General features: G+C 38.6%; 1 protein-coding gene across 1 annotated transcript; it reads right to left on the bottom strand.

Moving 5' to 3' along the window:
- Positions 1-12,001: 12,001 nt before the first annotated feature.
- On the bottom strand, positions 12,002-12,544 carry LOC142527122 (uncharacterized). Its single transcript, XM_075631839.1, has one exon. The coding sequence runs from the start codon at positions 12,542-12,544 to the stop codon at positions 12,002-12,004; it is 543 nt and encodes a 180-aa protein (XP_075487954.1).
- Positions 12,545-13,079: the final 535 nt, after the last annotated feature.

Raw genomic sequence — 13,079 nt, 5'->3', positions numbered from 1 at the left:
TGGAGGAAATGGACCGAAATGGCCAAATTTATAGACACTTTGCGACGGTTTCTCTTAAAACCGTCGCTATGGGTGATAGATTAAGTAAACCGTCGCCATTTTATATCGGCGACAGTTGTTTGGCTGTCGCTATTAGTGACGGTTTTATGAAAAAAAGTCTCTAGTTTGTTGAAAAAAGTCGAAGCAAAATCGTCGCTAATTAGCGACAGGTCTCGACGGTACCATTGCAGTGTCGCAAATGAGCGACGGTTTCGCTTAAAACATCGTTAATTAGCGACGTTTTATAAACTGTTGCTAAAATTTGTGATTAAAACCGTCGCAACATTTTAAATAACAAAAACATTGCGACGGTTGTTGAGAAACCATCGTTAACACCTGATTTTTTCGAGTGATATATGAAAAAAATTAAATATATGTACAATAATATATAAAATAACATGATAAATATAATATAATATAATAATATGAAGTTTAATACTAACATATTTTATGGGTTTTTTAAAAAAGAATTGAAAGCAAATAGTTTAATAAATTTATTAGGAAAATTTATATCAACAAATATGAATTTCAATATGTTAATAATCTCATAAAATATGAATATCTTAGAAGAATTCAAATAGTTTAGTTATAATACGAAACAGTAGAACCAATATCAGAACTAAAATCTTTTCTTAGTTTCAATTCCAAATCAGCTCTTTAATATATAAATTTACTGCATAATTGTTAAACAATTAGTTTCGCTGTCTCATATATTGTATATATTTTATTTTATATTAAAAAATGGATCATAATATAATGTGTTAGGATCGGGAAAGAGTTTAGAGGGGGGGGGGGGGGGGGGGGGTGAATGAACTCTTTCAAAATCTTATTTGTTTTCGAATTTTCTCTATCAACCGTTTTTTAGGCGGTTGAAAAATATTTTCTCAAACGGTTGAAAACTTGAACTATTGATTGTGCGGAAAACAGTTCAGAGTATTTCAATGACCAATAAAATCAGTGACACCCTCAACAACGATAAATAACTGAGAATATTAACGCATGCTAGAAATAGATGACAAAGGATTTTATGGATGTTCGGAGATTGAATACTCCTACGTCACCTCTTCTTCCTTTGTTAGGAAGGATTCCACTAAAAGACTTTGACTTTACAAAATGTTTGTAACAGTCCGATCCAACCAGGACTTATCACACCGCCTGCATTGGAACTCTTAGTGATCACTTTACACTTCTGGATATTAAGAACCCTTAGTTCTCCAGACACCACAAATTTTAATCAAATAACCACCAGGTTACTGATATGAAATCGTAGTTTGTTTGAGTAGCACGAAAGGATCCTTGGATGATCAAGTATGTTCTGTTGAACTGCGTGCAGAGAGAGTGAAGATGAATATTGGCTATAGTTGCGCTCTGAGACTAATTTTGAAGGCAAGCACAATGATGTTTTGGATTTCTGTATAAGCTGTATTGCTTCCCCTGCCCTTTAGCTTGCAATCCTCTCTTGTTGATATAGCCAAATGACTTAATGGTCGGAAAGGACAATTAACGTAAACACGAGTTTCTGAATTAGATGAGTCGCTTTCATATTTATGAGCAATAAATGTGCGCATTAAATCTTCCTTTTGCTCATCATAAATTTGAAGCTCTTTCCTTGAGGATTTCCTTTTAAGGCAACTGTTCTCTTAGTATCAGAATACGAAGTCTATCTTTGAGCTTCCTTTCTGGGATAGAGAGATAAATGCATATCATTCTTGGAATTGATGTGTAATCGTTGACTTCAGGTAGTTTTGAATGCATTCAACCGGTCAGAGAATGTCTTTTAGTAATAAGTGATTCACTTAAATGAACCGGTTGTCAGCGGTCGAAAATTACCGGTTGAGAGCAGTTGGGCTAATTGGAATTCCAGTCGCGGTTGATTTTGATGTGTCATACACCAAAATTCTTGAAACCCTAGTTTCATTTCTTAACAGTTTTCCCCTTTTTGGTGATGACAAAACTGAGCCGAAAGTATGTTCATCAGAACTAAGATTTTAGCCTTGTCTCCCTTTTTTCTTTAGGACTGCTAATTCTTCTTGAATTTTCTTTTCCTGCTCTCTTTCCCCCTTTTTGACATCACCATGAATAAGAAATTCCATAATTTCTGTAAGTTGAGTACCCTGGGCGTCCATTCGTTGTTCAAGACGAGTGATTTGTGCCGAAAGACCAAGGAACATATTGATATGAGCCGTATGATGTTGATCCTGTCGGTGGGAAGTTCTTGTGGTGAATGAACTCTTTCAAAATCTTATTTGTTTTCGAATTTTCTCTATCAACCGTTTTTTAGGCGGTTGAAAAATATTTTCTCAAACGGTTGAAAACTTGAACTATTGATTGTGCGGAAAACAGTTCAGAGTATTTCAATGACCAATAAAATCAGTGACACCCTCAACAACGATAAATAACTGAGAATATTAACGCATGCTAGAAATAGATGACAAAGGATTTTATGGATGTTCGGAGATTGAATACTCCTACGTCACCTCTTCTTCCTTTGTTAGGAAGGATTCCACTAAAAGACTTTGACTTTACAAAATGTTTGTAACAGTCCGATCCAACCAGGACTTATCACACCGCCTGCATTGGAACTCTTAGTGATCACTTTACACTTCTGGATATTAAGAACCCTTAGTTCTCCAGACACCACAAATTTTAATCAAATAACCACCAGGTTACTGATATGAAATCGTAGTTTGTTTGAGTAGCACGAAAGGATCCTTGGATGATCAAGTATGTTCTGTTGAACTGCGTGCAGAGAGAGTGAAGATGAATATTGGCTATAGTTGCGCTCTGAGACTAATTTTGAAGGCAAGCACAATGATGTTTTGGATTTCTGTATAAGCTGTATTGCTTCCCCTGCCCTTTAGCTTGCAATCCTCTCTTGTTGATATAGCCAAATGACTTAATGGTCGGAAAGGACAATTAACGTAAACACGAGCTTCTGAATTAGATGAGTCGCTTTCATATTTATGAGCAATAAATGTGCGCATTAAATCTTCCTTTTGCTCATCATAAATTTGAAGCTCTTTCCTTGAAGATTTCCTTTTAAGGCAACTGTTCTCTTAGTATCAGAATACGAAGTCTATCTTTGAGCTTCCTTTCTGGGATAGAGAGATAAATGCATATCATTCTTGGAATTGATGTGTAATCGTTGACTTCAGGTAGTTTTGAATGCATTCAACCGGTCAGAGAATGTCTTTTAGTAATAAGTGATTCACTTAAATGAACCGGTTGTCAGCGGTCGAAAATTACCGGTTGAGAGCAGTTGGGCTAATTGGAATTCCAGTCGCGGTTGATTTTGATGTGTCATACACCAAAATTCTTGAAACCCTAGTTTCATTTCTTAACAATTTTCCCCTTTTTGGTGATGACAAAACTGAGCCGAAAGTATGTTCATCAGAACTAAGATTTTAGCCTTGTCTCCCTTTTTTCTTTAGGACTGCTAATTCTTCTTGAATTTTCTTTTCCTGCTCTCTTTCCCCCTTTTTGACATCACCATGAATAAGAAATTCCATAATTTCTGTAAGTTGAGTACCCTGGGCGTCCATTCGTTGTTCAAGACGAGTGATTTGTGCCGAAAGACCAAGGAACATATTGATATGAGCCGTATGATGTTGATCCTGTCGGTGGGAAATTCTTGTGGTCATGGCATCAAAGTCTTTGGTCATGGTACGTTTAATAGAGTGAAAGTCTTCTTTCAGATCAAATTGTTTGCGATTTAGAGCGAGGATAGACTGATCCATATTTGCAAGGCGGTTCAGAAGTTGTTGGTTGAAATTTTCTTCGACAATTTCCTCCTCAGATGCTGCTAGTTCAGCAAGTTGGTCAGCTTTGAACGCAATTAATTTTGAGGAAGTTGCTTTGTCAGCAGATGGAGTAGATCCAGTCTTATGAGGTTCTGCCGTGATACTCTCAATAAATTGATCAATATCCTCATTTGAGATGAAAGAATGTGAACCGATTACCTTTGATTCCTCTGGTTTTTCTAGTTGATGATTGGGTGAGGGAGGTATTGACGAGATGGGTATCTCATCTTCCTGTACTTCCTTTGAGGGAGATTCGAGCTGTTCTCGTAAAACGGCCGGAGTATCATCCGTAATGTGATCTTGCGAAGAGATAAAGGGCTCGTGAAATGATTTAGCCGTATCAAAATCAGAAAGAAACTGTTCTGCCTCAGCAACTGAAAGAGATGGAGCTTCGTTTGAGTCATCAGGAGGTGGAGAGACAACTAAGAGAGCCGAAACATCCTGACAGCATTGTTGTTCAGCATTTGGAAGGTCTGCCATCATTTGTTTTTCAGAGGATGTGTGAGCAGTCGCTTTATGAGTCGGTTGGTCGATTTCAAGAAGAGTTTCAGGTGAGGATGCTTTATCATGCGCATCGGATGAATGATCTTGACCAGCGGAGGAAGCTTGTAGTTTTTATGACTGTGGAATATTCTGAATAAAATCTGGCTTCTTCTGAGCTGTTTTGGTAGTTTCTGGTGAAGAGGGTTTAAAGCTAGTGCCAGGAATAGGCGAAGAGGCCTTTTGAGTGGTAGTTCCGTCAACTGATGCAGAGCTAAGATCGTCATTAATATTCATCAAAGAGTCAAATTTACTCTGTTCAGCAATATCCGGAAGATTGAGCTCCTGTCGCATTTGACCGACTGACATAGCTAAGGACAAGGCGTCCATTTCAAGTTGAGATACGACTGCAGAATCGTCCGTGGCAGTAGGACATGTAGAGTCAAAATTTTTCCGTTTTAGATGTATAAGGATTCGAAGAGTGCTTTCTTTCATTTGAAGTTCTAGAAAGTCGCGTCTTTGAAGAGCGGTTTGAATGTTTGTCGTTTCGGCCCATTCTAAAATGGACCGTTCAAGCTTGGCCGCTGCATGTATCTTCCCGGTTTGAAGGAGCGAATCAAAAGTGATAGCAGTGCGATATTGAACCCATTTGTCAAACAGCTTTATTTTTGTCTGAACCGCTTCATTGACATGCTGACTAGTAAGGATGATGGCCGTATGAACTGCATTGTTTTGTGGAGAATTATCAGTCATCACCTGTTTGCCCTTACCGGAGGAGAGAATAATAGGAACTCCTGAATAGAAGGATTGGATGTTGGGTTCTGTAATTTGAATTTCTTTTAGCTTGGCGACAGATACTGCAGGGAGAGGAGCAGGGATGAGGGGTGCAGAAATATGCTTGATCAGCTTAATCTTTGTTGGGTGAGCGGTTCTTTGTTTCTTGAAAACCTGAGCAACTGGAACATCGTCTTTGGACTCATCATCAGAGCTTGTTTGAACAACCAGTCTTCTTTTGGCTTCTTTGGGAGTAGAGACACTCTGTTTCTTTTGTTTCACATACTCAACACCAATTTCTGTTTTGACAGGGACAAATTCTTCATCTGTCGGTTTGTTTTTCTGAATGAATTTGTCAACCGATACCCAGGAAAACAGTTTTGTTTTACCAACCTAATCATGTCAACCGGTTGGACTCCTGCTTTGATCAACATGTGACATATTTGAACCGCGAAACCTTGAGATTGATTTTCTTTCTTAATCATGGCTACCAGTATTTTGAAGAGAATATCAGACCAGTTGATTCCGAGATTTGAGGAGAGGGTGGCCATAACAAGGAATTTCTCCAAAGTAATTTTATCATATGCACCAGCTTTTGCAAGAATTCTTTTTGCCACAATATCGGCTAACAGTCGAAATTCGATCTTTAAATCTCGCTTCTGGCAGGTTGGGTAAGAGATAGGAGAATCAGTAAGTGAGAAGTTTCTTCGCCAAATGTCAATGTTGCCATTTGGTAGTGTAGAGAAATCAGTCATGCCATTCGTTGGTAAGCTAAAAAATTCAGAAAACACTTTCTGGGTGAAGATAAGTTGTTTGTTTTGAACCGAGCAAAAAATTTCTCCGTTCTTCATATGAGTAGAATTAAAGAATTCTTTCAGTAAGGTTTCAGAATAGTTGTAGCTGCAGCCCAGAAAAGTGCGAAGTCCAGATTCTTCGAGTGAACGGAACATAGCCTTCATATATTTGTTGGGCATCGCGAAGATGGATGGGAAGTTGATGGCTACTGTATTTTGTGCAATGGAGGCAGCCATTTGTCTTCAATTTGCAAAGAACTTTGTTTGCTTGTGCCTGCAGAGTGAGCTCACTGAGAACGATGAAGTGAATGGAGGTATGTATGTCCGGTTCAAGAGTGCACTAGTTAGTCCATGTGGAGGACTGTTAGTGGAGGATTTTTTGAAAATATTTGAAAATTTGAACGGCGGTAAAATGAGTATTTTTAAATTTGAAGGATAAAACCGTCACTTCATAAACGCAGTCAAAGAGTTGGAGTGTTTTTTACGAAAATGACGTGGATGTATTATGTCCACAGAATTTGAACTGGCTGATTGATGTGATTAGGAAGTGATCGGTTAAAGAAGATAATAATTATTCTTAACCACTGTTCCCCCTAAATACGTGCATGAATGATAATGAACCGTGGGTTGCTTCTTATAGAACGCTTCACATTTCCCACCGCAGTCATGATGACTTGAAACGTTTGGTGCGTGGTTTTTCACCTATAAATACAAGCAACGATGTTATCAATAAAATCAAAAAGGAAAAATGGAGAGAGGTAATAGCCTTGACTTAGCCGGAGAGTTCATGAGTTCTGTGGTGGCTTTGCGTAAAATAGCTATTGAGGATCAAGTGATGAAGAAAGTGCTGGCCATATGGGAAAAAGTTCAGAAACTCCAGTATATCTGTGAAGGCGGACGAGCTGCTTCCTCCAGAGAGACTTCGGCACTGAGAAGATATCGGCGACGTCTTTGCGTGGCTGATAATGTTAGCGTCTTTTCTGACAATGGCGTTTATCTTCTCATGCTGTTGAAGGAAAATAGTGCTTTGAAAAGGATAGCCATCTCAGAGGAGTTTTCACGTATTTCCATTGGAGGCCTGAGCTGCTGGTTTGCAGTCTGGAGGTTGAGCGTAGATAGGGAGATTAAGAGTGTGCGCTCCCGCCTCTGTTGATGTACTGCCCCCGACTCTGATTTTGTATTGCCCCCGTCTCTGATTTTGTACTGCCCCCCTGCCTCTGATTATGTACTGCCCCCTCCGTCTGATTATGAAGTAAATCTATTTTGTATTACAGATTGTTGCTTGCCTTTTTCTTTTATTTCCTGCAAAATTAAACTGAGCATACACAAGAAATAATCATATTACGATAAGCCAATCAAACCAAGCGAATTACGAAAATAAGAGAATTTAGCCTCGGGTAGTGGTTTTGTGAAAATATCGGCTGTTTGTTGATCAGTATGAACATATTCAAGCCGTATTTCTTTCTTCATGACATGTTCTCGAATGAAATGGTGTCTGATATCGATATGCTTTGTCCGAGAGTGCATGACAGGGTTGTATGTTATGGCTATAGCACTTGTGTTGTCGCAAAATATTGGAGATTCAGCAGCTTGGATTCCATAATCTTTTAACTGTTGCTGTATCCATAACATCTGAGCACAACAACTTCCAGCTGCTAAGTATTCTGCTTCAGCGGTTGATGTAGCAATTGATGTTTGTTTCTTACTAGCCCATGAAATAAGTCTTTCACCCAAGAATTGGCATGAACCACTTGTGCTTTTTCGATCGATTTTGCATCCAGCATAAGCTGCATCTGAGTAATCTACAAGATTAAAATTTGAGTCTTCGGGATACCAAGACCCACATTTGCAGTTCCCTTCAAATATTTGAGTATGCGTTTGCATGCAGTAAAATGAGATTGCATGGGTTTAGCTTGAAACCGTGCACATAAACATACGGCAAACATAATATCAGGTCGGCTTGCGGTTAGGTATAGTAAGGACCCAATTAGTCCTCTGTACATTTTTTCATCCACTGAAATTCCCCCTTCATCTTTATCTAATTTGATTGATGAACTCATTGGAGTGCTGGCTTGAGAGCAATTTTCCATACCAAATTTCTTTATCATATCTCGTGTATATTTGGCTTGATTAATGAAGATACCATTTTCAGACTGCTTGACTTGCAGCCCTAAAAAGTAGTTCAATTCGCCCATCATACTCATTTCAAATTGTTCCTGTATCATCTTAGAAAATCTTTCACATAACTTGGGATTAGTTGATCCAAAAATAATATCGTCCACATAAATTTGAACAAAAAGTGAATGATCATTTCTGGAGAATTTAAACAGAGTTTTATCAATTGTACCAATGGTGAATCTATGCTCGAGCAGAAATTTGGTTAGTGTGTCATACCATGCTCTCGGAGCTTGCTTGAGTCCATATAGAGCTTTATCCAGTTTGTAAACGTGATCAGGAAAGGCATGATTAATAAAACCAGGTGGTTGTTCTACATAGACTTCCTCATTTAATAAACCATTCAGAAAGGCAGATTTAACATCCATTTGATATACTTTGAAGTGCAAAAGCTAGAAATATTCTAATGGCTTCTAATCTGGCTACAGGGGCAAAAGACTCATCAAAGTCTATTCCTTCTTCCTGTCTATAACCCTGAGCTACTAGACGAGACTTATTTCTGATGATAAGACCGCTTTCATTCATTTTGTTTCTGTAAACCCATCTAGTTCCAATTATGTGAGCATTATTAGGTCGAGATACTAAGTGCCATACTCTGCTCCTTTCAAACTGATTAAGTTCTTCTTGCATAGCTTCTATCCAGTTTGCGTCTAGCAAAGCATCATCAATTTTCTTGGGTTCTATTTGAGAAACAAAAGCAGCCTGCATAACTTCATTTATCATCTGATTTCTAGTTCTAAGAGGAGCAGTAGGGTCACCAATGACCAGCTCGAGTGGATGATCCTTGTTCCACCGGAGGCAAGGTCCATATGGGTTTGGCTCGGTTGGATGATTGATGTTATTTTCTTGTTCTGGTGCCTCTTCTTCTATTTGAATGTTCTGCGGTTGATAATTGTTCTCCGGTTCATTTGTCTGCTGATTTTGTTCTTGACCGGTTGGGTTTTCTTTGGAGATGATTTCATCTGTTCTTCTTAGATCTATCTCATCATCATTGCTAGCTTCAAGGTTAGCAGCTTCAAAATTATTTATCAGATCATGCATGCTACTGTTACTATTGTCATGACATATAGATGACTCATCGAACACAACATGTATGGATTCTTCGACAGTAAGAGTTTTTTGATTATATACTCTGTATGCTTTACTTACTGCTGAGTATCCCAGAAAGGTGCCTTGTTCAGCCTTTACATCAAATGCAGTGAGATGTATTTTCCCATTTATATGAATAAAACACTTACAGCCAAATATGCGAAAGTACCCCACTTCTGGAAATTTACCGGTCCATACTTCATATGGAGTCTTTTCATGGTTTTTATTAATCATAGACCGATTCTGAGTGTAACAAGCTGTGTTGATGGCTTCAGCCCAAAATCGTTGTGAGATACCAGATTCAGCCAGCATGGTTCTAGCTGCTTCCTTCAGTGTGCGGTTCCTTCTTTCTGCTACTCCATTTTGTTGTGGCGATCTTGCAGCTGATAACTCGTGTTTAATGCCATGATATTCAAGGTAGGATGACAGGTATTTGTTCAGAAATTTGGTTCCTCTGTCACTCCTGATTCTGTCAATTACTTCCCTTTTCTCATTTTGAAGCCTCTTGAGCAGCTTAATTAGTTGATCGGTAGTTTGATCTTTGGAGCTTAGGAATATTACCCATGTGAATCTGGAGAAGTCATCAATAACTACAAGAGTGTATTTCTTTCCCCCTAAGCTCATTACCAGAATAGGTCCAAACATGTCCATATGAAGAAGTTCCAAACATCTTGCTGAAGAGTTTCTTCCCTTGCTTTGAAAGTTGATCGAACTTGTTTTCCTAGCTGACAAGCATTGCATACTTTATCTTTGGCAAAATCAACGTTGGGCAGTCCAGATACCAGTTTAAGCTTACTTATAGTAGCAATGGATTTGAAATTTAGATGATTGAGCCTCTTATGCCATAGCCAATTTTTATTACCATTTAGAGCAATGAAGCAAGTAGATGCATTTAACCGTTCATCATTCCATTCTACTCTATAGGTATTTTGACTTCGATAACCGGTCAGCACAATGGTGCCTACATTAGTTTTAACCATGCATTTGTTTTTATGAAATTCAACCGTATATCCACTGTCACACAGTTGACTTATACTGATTAGATTATAACATAAATTTTCTACCAAGAGAACATTTTTAATGATGATTTCGCCATGAATAATCTTACCCTTACCCATGGCTTTACCTTTAGCGTTGTCACCGAAAGTGATCGTTGGCCCCTTGAAATCCACAACTTCTGACAAGAGATTTTTGTTTCTTGTCATATGTCTTGAGCATCCGCTGTCTAAAAACCATGTTGATTTTTTCATGTTTTTCTTCTTTAGTTCCTGAAATTTTAAAAAATTGGTACCCTTCTCATTTGGGTCCTGAATTAATTAGACCCTTAGGAATCCACACTTGAATTATCCTTGCGGATTTTTTGTGATGTGTTCCAGGGTAACCATGAATGGATAAATAATCTGGTGGTGAATGCAATACATGTTGTTTGGACCTTTGGTTAATGCCATTCATTCTATACCTCTTTTGAACTGGTCGGCAATTGTAGTAATTGTTAGGTCTGGTTCTTGAGTGATATCCAGTTGAGCCATCGTAACCGGTTGAGTTTGGCCTGCGTTTGCGCCAATCTTGTATGGATTTATCACTCTGAACGTAACCCAAACCACGTCTCCTCCCATTATTCTCAAGATTCATATTTTGAATACCTTGAGCCATCGTAACCGGTTGAGTTTGGCCTGAGTTTGCGCCAATCTTGTATGGATTTATCACTCTGAACGTAACCCAAACCACGTCTCCTCCCATTATTCTCAAGATTCATATTTTGAATACCTTGAACTTCAGGTCTATCATGTTCATATACCGAGCTAGATCTGACAAATTTAATTGATCTTAAACTGTCTTTTTCTAGCAACGGTTGAGTTGAAGCTTCTGAGGTGCTGCAATCATTGATGTTGTAACCCAGCCCAGTTCTGTCTCCGGCTGGTTTTTGCATCTCATGCATCCTGTTGAGAGAAGCAGATGACTTGTTCCAAGTATTGACGATATTCATTAACCGTTTGTTTTGTTTTAGTGTAGCATGGAACAATCTTCGTAAATCATCATTCTCAGCCGCTAGCAGACTTAACTTAACTTTCAAACTATCAACCTCTTTGTGCTGCGAACAGTCAAAGAGAGTTAACTTGTTTTTTAAGTCTTGTTTTTCTGCTTTAGCTTCATTGAATCTCATAGATAGTCCTTTGAACTCATTTACCATGTCATGTAGTGCTGTAACAAGATCTTCTCGTGTAAATTCTTCAGAGTTAAAGTCAAATACCATTTCATCTGTGGATTCTTGATCTTCTTTGGCCATGAGACACTCCACAGTCTCGTCTTCGCTTTCACTTGAAGATGCCTCAGAGGAGGATTTCTCTGACTCGGTTTCAGCCCATTTACCTTTGTCTTCTTCTGCAATCAGAACTCGCTGATTCTTTTCTTGATAAAATTCTTGTTGTCTTTGAACCGTCTTCTATTTTCTTGTTTCTTTTCATCCTTCTTTGGCCTGTTGCATTCTGCAATAAAGTGTCCCTTCTTTCCACAGTTAAAACAACCTTGACCATCCTCAGTATGGTCCTTTTTAAAATAAGGTTTATTATTTTGAGATTGATTTTTGCGCATGAACTTGCTGAATTTCTTAACAAAAAGGAACATGGCTTCATTGCTTAGTTGCTCAGCCGATTTCTTACTTGTGGACTCTTCGACCGGAAGAGTCATTGTAGCAGCTGCCAAAGCCTTGGTTTGTTGAGTTGTGGATGGCTCCTCTTCAGTTCGTATTCCAAGCTCAAATTCGTATGCTTTAAGATCAGCAAACAGATCATGGAGTTCCAGTTTGTTCAGATCTTTGGATTCGCGCATTGCTATGGTCTTTACATCCCATTATCTGGGAAGAGCTCGCATGACCTTCAACGCGATTTCTCTGTTGGAGTACTCTTTTCCAAGTGAGATGAGCTCGATGATAATGCTGCTAAACCGTTCATCAAATTCTGCAAGAGTTTCTCCTGGCTTCATCTTTGCATTATCGAATTTTTGAATGGCCACGGTCAGTTTGTTTTCTTTGGTCTGATCATTGCGTTCGCATAGTTGAGTAAGTTTTTCCCATATCTCCTTTGCTGTGGTACAGGTCTTGATTTTGGCGAACATGTTCTTATCCAGAGTCTTATAGAGAATATCTTTTTCAACGTTGTCCAGGTTTGCTTTCTTTTTATCCTCAGCTGTCCATTCAGATCTATGTTTCTCTATCATTTGAGGAGCACCTTCAGTTGTACCCACAACTGTATTTACTTTCATGATCTTCATTGGTCCATCGGTAATTACAAACCACATATCGTCATCCTGTGCTGCTAGATGTGCCTGCATGCGAATTTTCCAATCATCATAGTCTTCCTTGGAGAACATAGGAATTTTGCTGAAAGATGCCATGATTATTTAAATGATGTCAGTGTTTAGAGAAAAACCTGCTCTGATACCACTTGTTAGGATCGGGAAAGAGTTTAGAGGGGGGGGGGGGGGGGGGTGAATGAACTCTTTAAAAATCTTATTTGTTTTCGAATTTTCTCTATCAACCGTTTTTTAGGCGGTTGAAAAATATTTGATAGGATCGATTGACGTGTCAAGAGTGTTTAGAATGGGGGGTTGAATAAACACTCTCAATTAATATTGGTCTTTTCGAATTTTTGAGTTCAGTTTGGTGACAAACTGATTCTCGGAATCTTGTTGGTCAATATCAATCAGTTAAACTGAGGTAGTTGCGGAAGGTAACTGACTGACAGATAGAATACAGAACTGAAATAAAATACACAAGGATTGTTTCTGGATGTTCGGAGAATTCAATTACTCCTACGTCACCCCTTCTATCACAAGAATAGGATTTCCACTAAAAGACTTTGATCCAATACAACACTTGTACAGACCCACTTCAGTTAGGACTTACCCACTGCCTAAACTGAAACTCTTA

Source organism: Primulina tabacum, chromosome 15 (assembly GCF_025594145.1).
Source record: "Primulina tabacum isolate GXHZ01 chromosome 15, ASM2559414v2, whole genome shotgun sequence".
NCBI lineage: Eukaryota > Viridiplantae > Streptophyta > Magnoliopsida > Lamiales > Gesneriaceae > Primulina > Primulina tabacum.
Note: the sequence above shows the minus strand (reverse complement) of the source record. Positions and strands in the feature narration are given on the sequence as shown.

Bases quoted from the DNA above. Each gene is read 5' to 3' on its own strand.
- LOC142527122 (XM_075631839.1), bottom strand. From the start codon at position 12,544: ATGGCATCTTTCAGCAAAATTCCTATGTTCTCCAAGGAAGACTATGAT.